General features: G+C 48.8%; 1 protein-coding gene across 1 annotated transcript in view; it reads right to left on the reverse strand.

Annotated features, from left to right (window-relative positions):
• CCDC12 (coiled-coil domain containing 12) overlaps nt 1-10,256 on the reverse strand; it is a 44,251-nt gene extending 33,995 nt beyond the window's left edge. Inside the window, exon 1 of the mRNA XM_009880520.1 lies at nt 10,167-10,256. Within this exon, the coding sequence (XP_009878822.1) occupies nt 10,167-10,256 (90 nt within the window). The remainder of the gene's footprint in view (nt 1-10,166) is intronic.
• Between the last annotated feature and the right edge of the window lie 3,687 nt (nt 10,257-13,943).

Here is a 13,943-nt window from a genome sequence, read left to right on the forward strand (position 1 = left end):
CGGGAGTTGTCTTTGGGGAACCGTGGCTGGTTGGAGGTGTCCCTGTCTATGGCAGGGGGGTTGGAACTGGATGATCTTAAAGGTCCTTTCCAACCTAAACCCTTCTATGCTTCTATGATTCTATGAAAGAGTTGTGTTTTTCCTGCTGGATTAGTTTTAACCTGATTCGGTTTGTTTTAACCTCGACTCACCAGAGAGAGGGCAGAGAGAGCAGCAAAAGCAGGACCGCTTTCTTCCCCGGTAGCTTTGGCTTACGTCTGCATCTTGGCAGCATCTTGGAAACTACAGACGAAGCAAAATACTTGTATTTATTTGGCTCCCTTGCCTAAAACCTGTCAAACAGCACGTGGCGGAGACAGCTGTGACTGTCACCGTTCCCAATGATTATGGCAAGGAGCTGTAAATAAGCAGACGTGAATGTGAGTCTTGACTATAACCGCCAACTTTGCACATCCTTAAGGGAAACAGAGGCACACCTTCCTACAAAAGCAAGTACAGAGCCTTATTTCACAGGGGTGTCATCAGCGATGCACAGACAAGACACTATTCACCTGCAACCTCTTACTTCCCACCTTTTATTTGGGTTGGGTACAGCGCTGTTTTAAGTAATTACATACCGACACTCCTCTACTCCCAGACCTTATTTCCCAGCTTTTCCTAACCACACCATCACAAAAGGTTTCTAGAGTTTAAGAAGAAAAAAGAAAAGAAAAGAAAACAAAACACCCAAACCATATTTCACACCAGCCACAAGACAAACAAAATGAGCGTTCAAGAATATATTGCTTTTCAGGTTTTACTGTCAACAGTTTTCCCTGCGGATACCAATCAAGCAACCGGCCAAGGACCTCGCTGCAGGCACCGAGAAACGCCCAAGATCATAGAACGCTTTGGGTTGGAAGGGGCCTTGAAGATCATCCAGTTCCAACCCCCCTGCCCTGGGCAGGGACACCTCCCACCAGCCCAGGTTGCTCCAAGCCCCGTCCACCCTGGCCTTGAACACCTCCAGGGATGGGGCAGCCACAGCTTCTCGGGGCAACCTGCCCCAGGGGCTCACCACCCTCACAGGCAACAATTTCTTCCTCATATCTCATCTAAATCTCCCCTCTTCCAGTTTGAAGCTATTCCCCCTCCTCCTATCACTCCATGCCCTTGTAAAAAGTCCCTCCCCAGCTCTCCTGGAGCCCCTTTAGGCACTGGAAGGCCACAATAAGGTCTCCCCGGAGCCTTCTCTTCTCCAGGCTGAACAACCCCAACTCTCCCAGCCTGTCCTCCCAGCAGAGGTGTCTCCAGCCCTCACCAAGCAAGACCTCCAACAAACTCCTGATTCCAATCAACCCCCCATTGACCCCCATCTTCCGCAGCACCCCAGACTCCGGGGCTACATCAACACAGCTCTGGAGAACCCTCTTGTCTCAAAGTCAACAACGTTCGTGGGGTGACATTGTAAAGAAGTGCCTTAAGGAACATTTCCCAAGGTTAGATGACCGACCGCTCCCGGCTGCCCACTGCGCGTCTATTTGTGCCTTGCTGGTAGAAGCCCAATCATTTTGTCTGCAGGCTTCCCTCTCCAGCCGTTCCAGCACCGCCGCGATAGTTTATTACTTTCCTAATAAAGCCCAAATAGAAATGAAGCCTTTGTAGCCCTAAGTGCGCGTTTTTATTCTCGCTGTAATAACTTTACTACGCTCCGTTTCCACAGCAACTGTTTTCTCAGCCGCTTCGTACTTTCCTTTCAGGAACGCAAGGTTGCTTTGCTCCATCAAAATAAAAAATAAAAAAAAAAAACAAACCAAAAAACACACAAGCAGAAAAGGAACAAAACCGAGGACAGCAGCAAGCCAAGATGCCGGACCACACACCGGTCCTTCAGCCGGCAAGATGCTTCGGCTAGAGTCCACCGGTGTTTGCAGAGTGACTGAGTCTTCAGGACAGCCGGGAAAACAGACGGAAAAACTCCTCGTCTGCGGCGACGGCAGGAAAAGGCGGCGCAGATCTCCGCTACAAAGGAAACGAGCATCGCCCTGACCTTCCTCCCCCTCCAACCTCTCCCGCCAGCCCGGGCAGGCGTGGAGGATCAGGGAAGCTATCTGGCTGCAAAGCGAAAGAAATGTTAAACAAAAGGTTGGGCTGTGGCCAAAGTAATTCTTTCCCCCCTCTTCGACACGATGCACGCGAAAGCTTCAGTGCTGATGCAGGGATGCAGAGCGAAGGAGCAGGTGGGAGACCCTTCCTCCCCGCACAAACACAGCCTAAAGGGAAGGCTTCTGCTTTTTTGCCTCATTCGAGGCTTTTCGGCCAAGAAAGCAGGCTATTACGCTCGTTAGGTTATTGCGTTACGAGGGCTCGGCGCGGTGAAAGGCATCTCCCCTGCTCAGGTGAGCCCATCCATCAGCACGGCGGCCGAGCAGGGGCTGAGCCGTGCCGCTCCGGCATCTCCCCCACGGTGATCTCCAATCGTTTTGCCAACGGACACTTTTGGAAAACAAGCGGCATCCCCTTGAACTACCAAATATTCTGTTTTGAAAGGTCTTTTATTGGGAAAAATCCCTTGTAGTAAACCCTGTTGTTTAACTGCAGCAACCAAACGTCGTCCCAGAATCTCGCTAGGATGAGGGGTGATGGCTTCAAACTGGAAGAGGGGAGATTTAGAACAGGTATCAGGAAGAAATTTTTCACTCTGAGGGTGGTGATCCCCTGGGGCAGGTTGCCCCGAGAAGCTGTGGCTGCCCCATCCCTGGAGGTGTTCAAGGCCAGGTTGGACGGGGCTTGGAGCAACCTGGGCTGGTGGGAGGTGGCCCTGCCCAGGGCACGGGGGTTGGAACTGGATGATCTTCAAGGTCCCTTCCAACCCAAACCATTCTGTGATTTCAGCATGAATTCAACAGCAGCAAAGCCAAGTGCAAAAGGAAAAAGAAAGCCTGTGCATCCAGAAGGTGCCTGCATGATAAGGTCTGTCGTATGATTGTAAATGCTAAATAGCACTTCCACAGCAACCACCTTTCTCCCTACAACCATTCCTCCCTAAATTACAGAAAAAGTACTACACCACCCACCTTACAAGTGGAGAAAGCGAGGGAAGGCTGCAAGGAAGGAGAAGGTGGAATCTGAATGCAGGAACTTCTATATATATATATAGATATGCACTTATATAGACAATACCAAAATACATGCCCACAACAGGCATTTCCACAGAAGCCGACAGCACAACCATCTGCTCTACTCCATTGGAAATTCAAACGCCACAGACAAAGGATGCTTATTAAGCCATTTGCCATGCCGGTTTCATGGAATTTCTAAGCAGAGGTCTCATTATTTGTTTTCTTTATTCTTCTCTCGTATTATTTTTTACACCTAGTTACGACTAAACAGTTTTGGAGAGCTCTCCTTAAGCAGATCCGACAGAGAACCTGAGCAAGCAGAAACAAAACATCCACTTTTTTGCCTCTTTTCAGTGCCACCGCCACTCGCCTTGGCACAAAATCCCTGGCAGCCTCAAGCAACCTGGATTTTTACAGCACAGGTGAGGACGTAACCCGGGGCCAAAGACCAGTTTCTCCACGGACACTTCCCCCCCGGGCATTCCTAAAAAATTTACCTCTGTGCCTCATTTCGCACGAAGCCATGGGAATAACCCAAAGCTGCCACATTTTAGGCACAAAGCCACCTGCGTCCCGAGAGACACAGGAATGATAGCGAAATGAAAGGCAGAGAAGAGCAGGATGCCTCGTCGTACGTGCTGCACAAGCTCAAACAATCTGCGTCAGCTGGGAGAAACGGGGGAAATCTGGATATTTACAGAATAGATTTTCTTATTTCAGCTTGTCCCTAACTTTTGGCAATCACCCTCCGGCCTTACGTGCTTCACATCGTCTTCACCACCCACCTGGATTACACCTTCAAGGCGCTTTGCTGCCCTTCGCCACCTCCCATCACGCTACTGAAGGTCACTTGGTTTTTGCTTATTAACAAACATCCTTTGCAGCTCTCCTAAATCCACTCAGGAATGCGTTTGCTGCTTAGATCAGCTTTGGATCCCCATTTCTGCAGCACGTTTGCAGCTTAAGGAGTGTGTCTGAAAGTTCACGTATACGCTATTTTTCCCTGTTGGCATTTGTATTTCAAATTACTTTCTTCCAGATGAAAATACATTACCCTTGAAATGTTCATGCTTTACACTAGACAATGTGAGGAGCGGGATGATTTGCATTTGCTGTATTTATGGAACTAAGGGCATCAGGAAAACAAATGTCAAGCCCTAGTTAAAAAAAAAAAAAAAAATATGCTGCGAGTTGTCAAAGGAAGAAGAAGCAAATCTGAATAAAGGAAACTTTTAAAAGCTTCAAAAATAAAATCTGAAAGACAATCAAACACTTACACGGGAGGAAAAGGTTCAAACTGACCTTTCATAGAATGATAGAATGGTTTAGGCTGGAAGGGACCTTGAAGATCATCCAGTTCCAACACCTGCCCTGGGCAGGGACACCTCCCCCCAGCCCAGGTTGCTCCAAACCCCGTCCAACCTGGCCTTGAACACCTCCAGGGATGGGGCAGCCACAGCTTCTCGGGGCAACCTGAGCCAGGGGATCACCACCTGCACAGGGAAAAATTTCTTCCTAATATCTCATCTCAGTCTCCCCTCTTCCAGTTTGAAACCATTCCCCCTCCCCCTATCGCTACATGCCCTAGTAAAAAGTCCTTCCCCAGCTCTCCTGGAGCCCCTTTAGGGACTGGAAGGCCGCAATAAGATCTCCCCAGAGCCTTCTCTTCTCCAGGCTGAACCCCCCCCAACTCTCCCAGCCTGTCCTCCCAGCAGAGGTGTCTCCAGCCCTCGGAGCATCTTCATGGACTTCCTCTGGCCCCACTCCAACAGGTCCATGTCTTTCCAATACTGAGGGCTCCAGAGCTGGACGCAGCACTCCAGGTGGAGTCTCCCCAGAGCAGAGTAGAGGGGCAGAATCACCTCCTCTGACCTGCTGGCCACATTTCTTCTGATGCAGCCCAGGATACCATTGGCCTTCTGGGCTGCGATCGCACATTGCCGGCTCATGCTGAGCTTCTCATCAATCAGCACCCCCAGGTCCTTCTCCTCAGGGCTGCTCTCCAGCCATTCCCCGCCCAGCCTGGATTTGTGCTTGGGATTGCCCTGAACCAGATGGAGGACCTTGCACTTGGCCTTGTTGAACTTCATGAGGTTGGCTTGGGCCCACCTCTCCAGGTCCCTCTGGATGGCATCCCTCCCCTCCAGCATGTCTACCTCGCCACACAGCTTGGTGTCATCGGCAAACTTGCTGAGGGTGCACTCCATCCCACTGTCCATGTCACCAACAAAGATGAACAGCACGGGTCCCAGAACTGACCCCTAAGAAACACCAGTGGTCTCCACTCCACATGGAGCCATTGACCACACCACTTTGCATGCAACCGTCCAGCCAGTTCTTTAACTACATTGCTCTCATTCAACAAACACCTTCTTGAATTGAACCACAATTTACAAAGCTCAGGACCATGCTGATGTTGCCTTCCCAGTAATAACCATCATGCATTTCCTTCCAGAAGAGATGCCAAGTGACATTCCTGCAGGGATTGCCGTAGCTTCAGGCCTGCTTTCCTATAGATTGGACTCCTGGGGATGTTGTCCAAGCTCTCCAAAGCAGGAGCTCCAATCAAAACATTTTCCCCAGTTAAAACTTCACAACAAATCTCCCAAATCAGTTGCCTGATAGCTGGTAACAGCTGAGCTCACACTGAATCTTTCAGTAGGGTGGTAAAAAAAGTCTCCTTCTATATCCAACATCTTTTCCTGAAGTTTGTAGGGGCCTCGTACGTACTGAGTGCCCACCCTCCATCGCTCCGGCATGAAACCAGACAACGGGGTCAACAGCTAGGGAGGAGAGACACAATCCCACCAGCCTTGCCTTCTTGGCAAAACAGGGTTTTCTGTTAAAGAAAATAAAAAGCTACCCACAACAGGTAATTTAAATAATCTAAAGAACAAGTCGTCCCAGAGACAAGTTTATCCATTTGAGAGCTAAAAGAGATTTCCCCAATGGAGAGCTTACACAGCATCCGTGTCTTCTGTCGCTTCCACAACTCATCCCTCTGGTTCTGCATTACCCATTGGAGCTCTTACTCCTTTGGCACAAGCGTGTTATCAGCCACAGATGAAAAGAGGCTTCGTGTCAGTTATTATTTCCATGGAGCCCATTCAAAAGCTCCAGCAAAAAGGCAACCCAGACGGCACAGCTGGGACTACTGAGCGGTAGATAAAAGGAGCCAAGGTTTTAGCACTGTCTAGTTTGGGTTGAAAAAGAGCGCTTAATCTTTTTTTTTTTTAATGGGTAAGGATGAAAAGAGTAAAATTATGTAAAAACCCTCTGTCCATTACCATGGCGATGCAAAAGTAAGTCAAGATTAATGAGCATCAGGAAAATCAGATCTCGTAAACTTTCTGCTGGTTTCTCCTAAGAAAGTTAACCCTCCTTTTACAAGATACGTGTGGGGCTCCCATCAGGGTTTATTAGATCACTGTGACTTCATACTGAAAAAAGAGGGAAAACATTCGGCATGCTCTTTTCAAAGATTTTGCCTCCGAGTGCCAGCTTCTGCTGGGCTGCTCTGCTGGCGGTCTGACAAAGTGGCAACGGTGCCTGCTGCGAACAGCACAAAGCCACGTGAAAAAGAAGGTCTAAGTCAAGCTGGCTCTGCCGAAAGCATTTGCTTGCGCTAACCTCGGCCTTAGCAACAGCATCCCAACCATCCCGGGAGCTGCCCCGACACCTCAAAAGCACAGTGATGGGTGAGGGACAGGGAGGTGCTAACCGTGCTGGAGAGGAAAGGATGTCAGGGCTCAAACGGGACAAACGTTGAGGACTTCTGGTCCCTTATCACGCCCGTATTGCACCACAAGCTTCTCACCCTTCCATTTAGTCAGTCCGATTTACTTTACATCTCCCTACAGCTCATCCTTTCCTCACCACTTCCATGTCTCCTCACCACTTCCATCCCACTGGTCCATCCTTCCTAAACTGGTGAGCACCCAACAGCACACAGCAGCCCGTTGCAGAGCCAAACCAAACAGAAAAAGATTGCTACACGTGTCTTCCTAGCACTGAGCTGCTCCATCAGAGGAGTCCAACGACGCCAGCTGCCCTTCCATCTCCACCCAAATCCTCCCCGCACATGGAAGACTTTGCTTCTTCCATCTTTACAGGAGCCACAAGCTGTATTTTAGAAAGAAGGAGGGGAAAAAAGATCACCTTGAAACCCTAGAAACTGGCAGGGAAAGGGCAGAGGTGGATCCGAATCCCCTCTCAGCTCTTTAACTGCATTCAGCGCGTGACAGCCTGACCCAGCACGCCTTAAACCTCTCCGCTCCCAATCTCACAAAGGCGACTTTGGGCTGTTTCCTCGGAACACCCTCCTCTCCCTCGCCATCCAAACCAACGTGCCACAGCCCCATCACACCACCGACAGCCATGAAGTATTTCCTCTCATTTCAATAGCAGCCCCGCACGAGATTATTTCAACAGCTGGATCAAAGGAGCAGACCCGGGTTACAAGCAGCGTCCGAGACGACAGTTCCTCTACTCGGATATCTATTGCTAAAAATAAATACCTGTGGGAAAAGTACTTAGCCCCTTGCAAGAAAGATAACATACATATTTCTTTATTTCACTACTTCTTTGCTGCTCTGGTCCTATCCAGCGGAAAGGCCTATCAAAGCCTTTACTAAATATATATATATATGCATATTTTTAACTAAAATAAGAGTCCTTCCTAAGCCAAAAGCATTCGTGGATGACACACACACTATATTGGCATAGCTAAACCATCTAAAAGACCCGTGACCTTCCTCTCTTCCCCCTTTTTCTACCAACACACTTTTCCTTATCACAGATGGATCCCCAAATCGGCTTAGTTTTCACAGGGACCTCGGTATCAAGATGCGAGCTCCGATTTACAAGGTGCTTACAGACACATCGCAGGACATGCCTGGTGGAAGAACTGATGTTACATGGTGGTTTTAACGGGGTTCGAAGGAAGGTAGACTTCGGTGCACCTCGTACCCGAGCAAAGGCTCCGTCTAACGCCAAACCAGGGAGATGTGAACGCATCAGAGAACCGGTTTCAAGGGCAACCTGCAGACGAGCATTTCATAAATACAAGTAACTACAGTTAATTATCAACTTGCTCAGCAGAAAGCTGTGGGTATGGAAATACAGCTTCTTGTCGATTAAGGAGAGCGCTTGCAACAAGATTCAAGTTTTCAGATAGGCAGGGACGTCGGCTCCCCCTATACCAGCTCAAGCCATCTCGTGACTTCTTATCTAGGACAAGGACTTGCTTTCTGCTCCAAACACCCTTTTGGACTGAACCTTCCGTTAAGCAAAACTCCCCAAAAGCTTCAGTCCGATCTGTAGCACAACAACTTTATAGTTCAGGCGGTGCAAGCGCTTTCAGCTTTCCACGGGAAGCTCCGCGCCATTGCATTCCTATTTTAATCTGGAAAATTGCACGGTGCTACTGAAACTCAGCCTGTAAGGTTTCCATCCTGAAAATACGCGTAGCTTTGCATATCTCGCTGCTGGTCAAACTGCTCCAGCTTGCTCCAGCAAGCGCTTGCAGGATCTCGGTGCGTGCAAACACGGAGTCACCTCCAACCAGGTAGCTTTAAACAGATTCAGGAGACCTTGCTCTCCCATTTCACTTCAAAAATGTATAGTTAAGTGGTAGTCAGGAACAGTTAAACTAAAGACATTAAATACAATCAGGCTAAGCTAAAGCTTAAATCAGGTGAAAGTTTTTCTTCAGCTGAAAAAAAAAAAAAAGTCTTCCTGAGAAACGCAAACAGAACGTTTTAATCTGATTTTCAGCCATTAGGCAAAGAAAAAAAAAACACATAGCAGATAATCGGGGCTTTACCGCACGATACTGCAAGGATAAAGTCTCAGCGCCATCATTAGCATCAGCACAATGAGCCTTGGGCAAAGACAGCGCTACAGACCAGTTCAACACTCACGCAGCTTTTACTGTCCGTACTCGTTTGAAAAATAAAAGCCACGCGACGTATCCCATTCTTCAGCCCTTAACCCCACAAACGCCTTCCTTTAGGAGAGGTCTGCAGTTTTAGGAAAAGGCTGTCCCCGCTTTCCCCCGCTGCAGGATCTCGGGAGCTGGAACCGTTTGCTAGTTAAAACAAAACAAAACAAGAAAAAACCAACAACCTTAAACTTGAAAAGACCTACGTCACTGCGTGACCTTTCGCAAGGCTCCCTGCAAAAACTTGGTGGGGTTTTCCTGTTAATTGAAGGTGGCAGTGAAAACATGAGCTAAGCGCTGCTTATATAAGCGACCGGCTTCAGAAACTTTTCTTTTTTTTTTTTTTTTTTAAAGTGTCATAAGTTGGCAGAAAACGTGCACAGCCCCGTTAAAGGCTACGGTATTTCCCTGTGCATTTCCTCTCCTCCGGCACAGCAGAAAGCTTACCTTGGAGGCTGCTCCCACCACCTTTTCACTTGACTCTCCACTGGCTTCTAGATAACAGGATACTGTGGGTGTTGGGTGTTTTTTTTTTCAGATTCGCTTTCCTTGGTTGGAGATTTTTGGGGGGTATAAAACAGGGAGAGACGACCTTTCAGTTTACAGGACTCAAAGAGACAGCAACAACACTCATGCAAAGTAAAAAGAAAAACCCATCCTGGCTGAGCTCGCATGGATCAGCCTTATCCCAAGGAAGTAAAAATGGTCTTGAAGAATAACCCGACGTCCTGGTCGCTCAGAAGCGCCAAGCGAAGCCTGAGCGGGTCAGACTAAAAGATGGGGTTCGAGCGTTTCAGCTCCACGCTGGTAATTCAAAGGCGAGCAGCCACGACGGAGCAGGCTGTGCAGCAACCCTCAGGGCTTGTCAGCTCAGTAAGCAACTGCTGCAAGATATTTTGATTTCATTTTCTTAGGGAGGGAAGGAAAAAAAAACCAAAAAGGAGAAGAGAGGAAAGCTTGCAAACTAAGATTACAGTTGCACAATTCAAAACTGTATTTTTTTGGCCAGAACAGGAAGCAATATTCAATATGCCAACAAGTCAGAGTCCACAATTTGACTGCTTGCTACTGAAAGACAATTTTATTTAAATTTAGGAGGGAAGTAGCCTCTCTGATAACCATACCTGATCCTCAGCATCGCAAACTCTGCTGATGCCAAGGCCATACACCGAGGTTGGGGAATCCAACATCAGCTTACACACTATTCTAAGCATATCCGTATAAGCAAGTGGTGACTGACATTTCTAAATGTAAATTACACCCAGAACTCAAACACACTTTTTATTGAGTAAAAACCCCATTTGTTGGCGATCAATAAAAGGCCGCGCAACAGGTTGGGTAAGCACAACAGATCATCTGTTGAAGTCTTTTTGTACATTTGGGTATTACCTCACTTGTTTCCTCACTGATTGGGAAAAGATGAGCATCACTTTCCCGCGAAAATTGAGGGCAATTTGTGGAGAAATCCTGAACTGAAGGAGGCTCCTTGTCAGATCTTAAGTACCTGTTCCCTAAACATGCAGAAACGCAGCAGAAAGCGCAGCACCTTCTCTCCTGCAAACCCAAACAGTGGCTTTTCACAGCAGCAGGTGAGGAGCAGCAGGTCCCCTCTTCTCCTCCATTCCCCCCACCCTCTGCCAGGGTTCAGGCTGTTACCAGCACTGCAAAAGACTTGGGAAAGACCTGCCCGGTTAGATGACAGCGTTTGCAGGTGAGATCACTCCCAAGGAAATCCAACAACAGCTGGCAGAAGGGTGGTAAGATCACACCTAACTGAGCAATGAGACAACAGATGAAATTCAGAGCCTGATGTAAAGCAACGCGCACAGCGGGGGAAAAATAATTCTGGTTAGACACGTATGATTCTGTATGGAATTCTGTATGGAATGGGGTCCCGATGAGCTCTGCTGCTGGGGAAGGCTCTTGGTTGAGGCCGATAGGACTGGGAAAAGTAGAGGAGCTTTGATGGTTGAAGACAGGCTCATGGGGCCAAAGCGAGAATATAGAAAAAAAAAAAAAAAAAAACAGAAAAAAGAAAAACCAACAGGAATCAATGTGCCAGCGCTGTAAGCCCACAAGTGCCCCACATCCTGAGCCAGGCACGCAGTCCCGGATCCCCTCTCAGCAAAAGGGCATCCCAGCAGTCAGGGAAAGTCACCGAGGTGATTCAGAGAGATTTTTATAGAAGGACAGGCTTCACAGATCACAGCTTGAATCTGGAAGAGAGATCGAGAGCGCTATACAATCATAAACTCGAACACAGAATGATTATTTTTGTGTTTCTCACAAGGACTGTGCGAGAGAGCACCCAAGGCAACTTTCATTTAATGGGTTTAAAACCAAAGAAGGCAGTTTTGTCATTAAATGGTGGAACTGCATCTCAGGAGGCTGCAAAAGCCAAACGTAAAACGGGATTTAGAAAGGCTTGGCCGGGTCTACCAGGAGCATCATTGGTTACTGGGCATTACCCTCAAAGGAGACATACGCTGGTACTGTGCATGAGATACTACTCGTGGACAAGAAGTAAGAACAGCTTGAGTCAGATAATCTCACTCCCAAATTTAAAAAAACCCCACAGCAATAAAGCAAATAAGCACAACACCCCGTGTGCTACACCCTCCACAACCGCTCCGTCTCACTCCATCTAATTTGCCAGACAGGATGGAGCTTTTCTTTTGAGCAGCTTTTCTTCTCAGTAAGGGTGGGCACTGGCCTTTATCTGACTTTCCCCTCTTGGAAGCCTCAGCTCTCTGATAATAATGAACATCTGAAGGCAAGAGACACAGCAGAACGCGTGTGGCCTGCCCACTAAAGTCACGGCTCCTGTTAATAACCCCAAGAGAAGGTCCCTCAGTGGAGGGACAGGACATCTTCCCATGGTACCCGACCATAATAACCTGGATCAACAAATTCCGAGTGACGTGGCAGAAGGGGAGCAGAGCTAGCACCACCTTACTAGCCCAAAAGAGGAGAATTAAGCAATCCCAGGACATGCCAAGACACGACAGAGTGCAGCTGCCTTCCTCAGCAGGCGCTGCCAAGGTATTAATTGCCAAGTTTCTCAAGTTTACTCCATCATTCTTTCACTCCCAATTGAAAAAAAAAAAAAAAAACCAAAATCTCTATTTTAATATTCTGAGTTCAGCATTTGCAGAGGCAACAAGGACAGCCAGGTAAAATAACTGGAGTTTTTGGGGTGAGGATGCAACTCACCACAAAACTTTTCAGATAAGTTCCTCAAGAACCAACCCGGGCTATTTTGCTGGCAGCAGCACCTTGTACAACACAAGATTCACAATAACCACCACGAAGTCCTCCGAGGCTGAGCAAGGAGCCTGCCGCACCATTCATAGTGCACGCATCTGAGAAGAAAATCCTAGCCCAAAAGAGGAGAATTAAGCAATCCCAGGACATGCCAAGACACGACAGAGTGCAGCTGCCTTCCTCAGCAGGCGCTGCCAAGGTATTAATTGCCAAGTTTCTCAAGTTTACTCCATCATTCTTTCACTCCCAATTGAAAAAAAAAAAAAACAAACCAAAATCTCTATTTTAATATTCTGAGTTCAGCATTTGCAGAGGCAACAAGGACAGCCAGGTAAAATAACCGGAGTTTTTGGGGTGAGGATGCAACTCACCACAAAACTTTTCAGATAAGTTCCTCAAGAACCAACCCGGGCTATTTTGCTGGCAGCAGCACCTTGTACAACACAAGATTCACAATAACCACCACGAAGTCCTCCGAGGCTGAGCAAGGAGCCTGCCGCACCATTCATAGTGCACGCATCTGAGAAGAAAATCCCAATTTAGGGACCCGTTTGGCCCTGGTTTTGGCCAGGCCACACAACCGGTGCCTCGCTATCCTCAAGCCTGCACTAAAGGCAATCAGGTTTCAACATCTCTATGGGAGAGAGCTTTAAGGCCCAGAAAGCGCCAGAGAAACACAACATGCTATTAATTAATCCTGGGGCGAATCTCTTGTTTTCATCCTCGCTACCAAACCCAGGTCGCAGCCTGGATTTCAGATGGGATGCTAACACGGTGAACTGGGGAAGAAAACGTGGAAAAATCACGAGGCTCAATCACACAAGACGGGTTTTTAGCAAAACCAAGGGCAGCGTGGCAAAGGCAGAACAGACAAGCAAGAGGAAGCCGGAGGCCAGCATGGACCCCACACATGAGACCAAAGAGACCCAGGACCGTCACTGGGATGTCGCCCAAATCCCAAGCTCCCTCCTCCTGCGCTTACACTTCGGCTTTTTCTTGCATCCCTCTTACCCCACATCCCCTTCCCCACAGCAAGGGACCCCCTCTGCCCCACTCCTCTCTGCTTTCCCTCTCTCCCACCCCACAGCCCCCTTCCATACCTCTCCTGCCTACCCCACCAGACAGCACCCATCAGGGATGCTTGCCCCCCATCAGACCTTCTGTGCTCCCCCAAGGCCCTCAGACCCACCTCAGACCCTCTGTGCTCCCCCAACACCCTCACACCCACAGCAGACCCTCTGCCCCCCACATCCCCAGGCCCACTCCAGACCCTCTCTGGTCCCCCATCATCCTCAGACCCACCTCTGACCTTCTCCCCCTCTCCATCCCCCCCAAGGCCCACCTCAGACCCTCTGTGCCCCCCTCAAATCCTCAGACCCCCTCCCCAAACCCTTAGGCCCACCTCTGACCCTCTCCCCACCCTCAGAACCCCAGGCCCATCTCAGACCCTCTGTGGCCCCCACAACATCCTCAGACCCACCTCAGACCCTCTGTTCCCCCCAAGATCCACCTCAAACCCTCTATCCCCAACATCCTCAGGTCCACCTCTAACCTTCTCCCCCTCTCCAAACCCCCAAACCCACTTCAGATCCTCTGTGTCCCCCCACAACATCCTCAGACCCACCCCCCTCCCCCCC

The sequence above is a fragment of the Charadrius vociferus genome, unplaced genomic scaffold (genome assembly GCF_000708025.1).
Source record: "Charadrius vociferus isolate BGI_N301 unplaced genomic scaffold, ASM70802v2 scaffold12, whole genome shotgun sequence".
Taxonomy (NCBI): Eukaryota; Metazoa; Chordata; class Aves; order Charadriiformes; family Charadriidae; genus Charadrius; species Charadrius vociferus.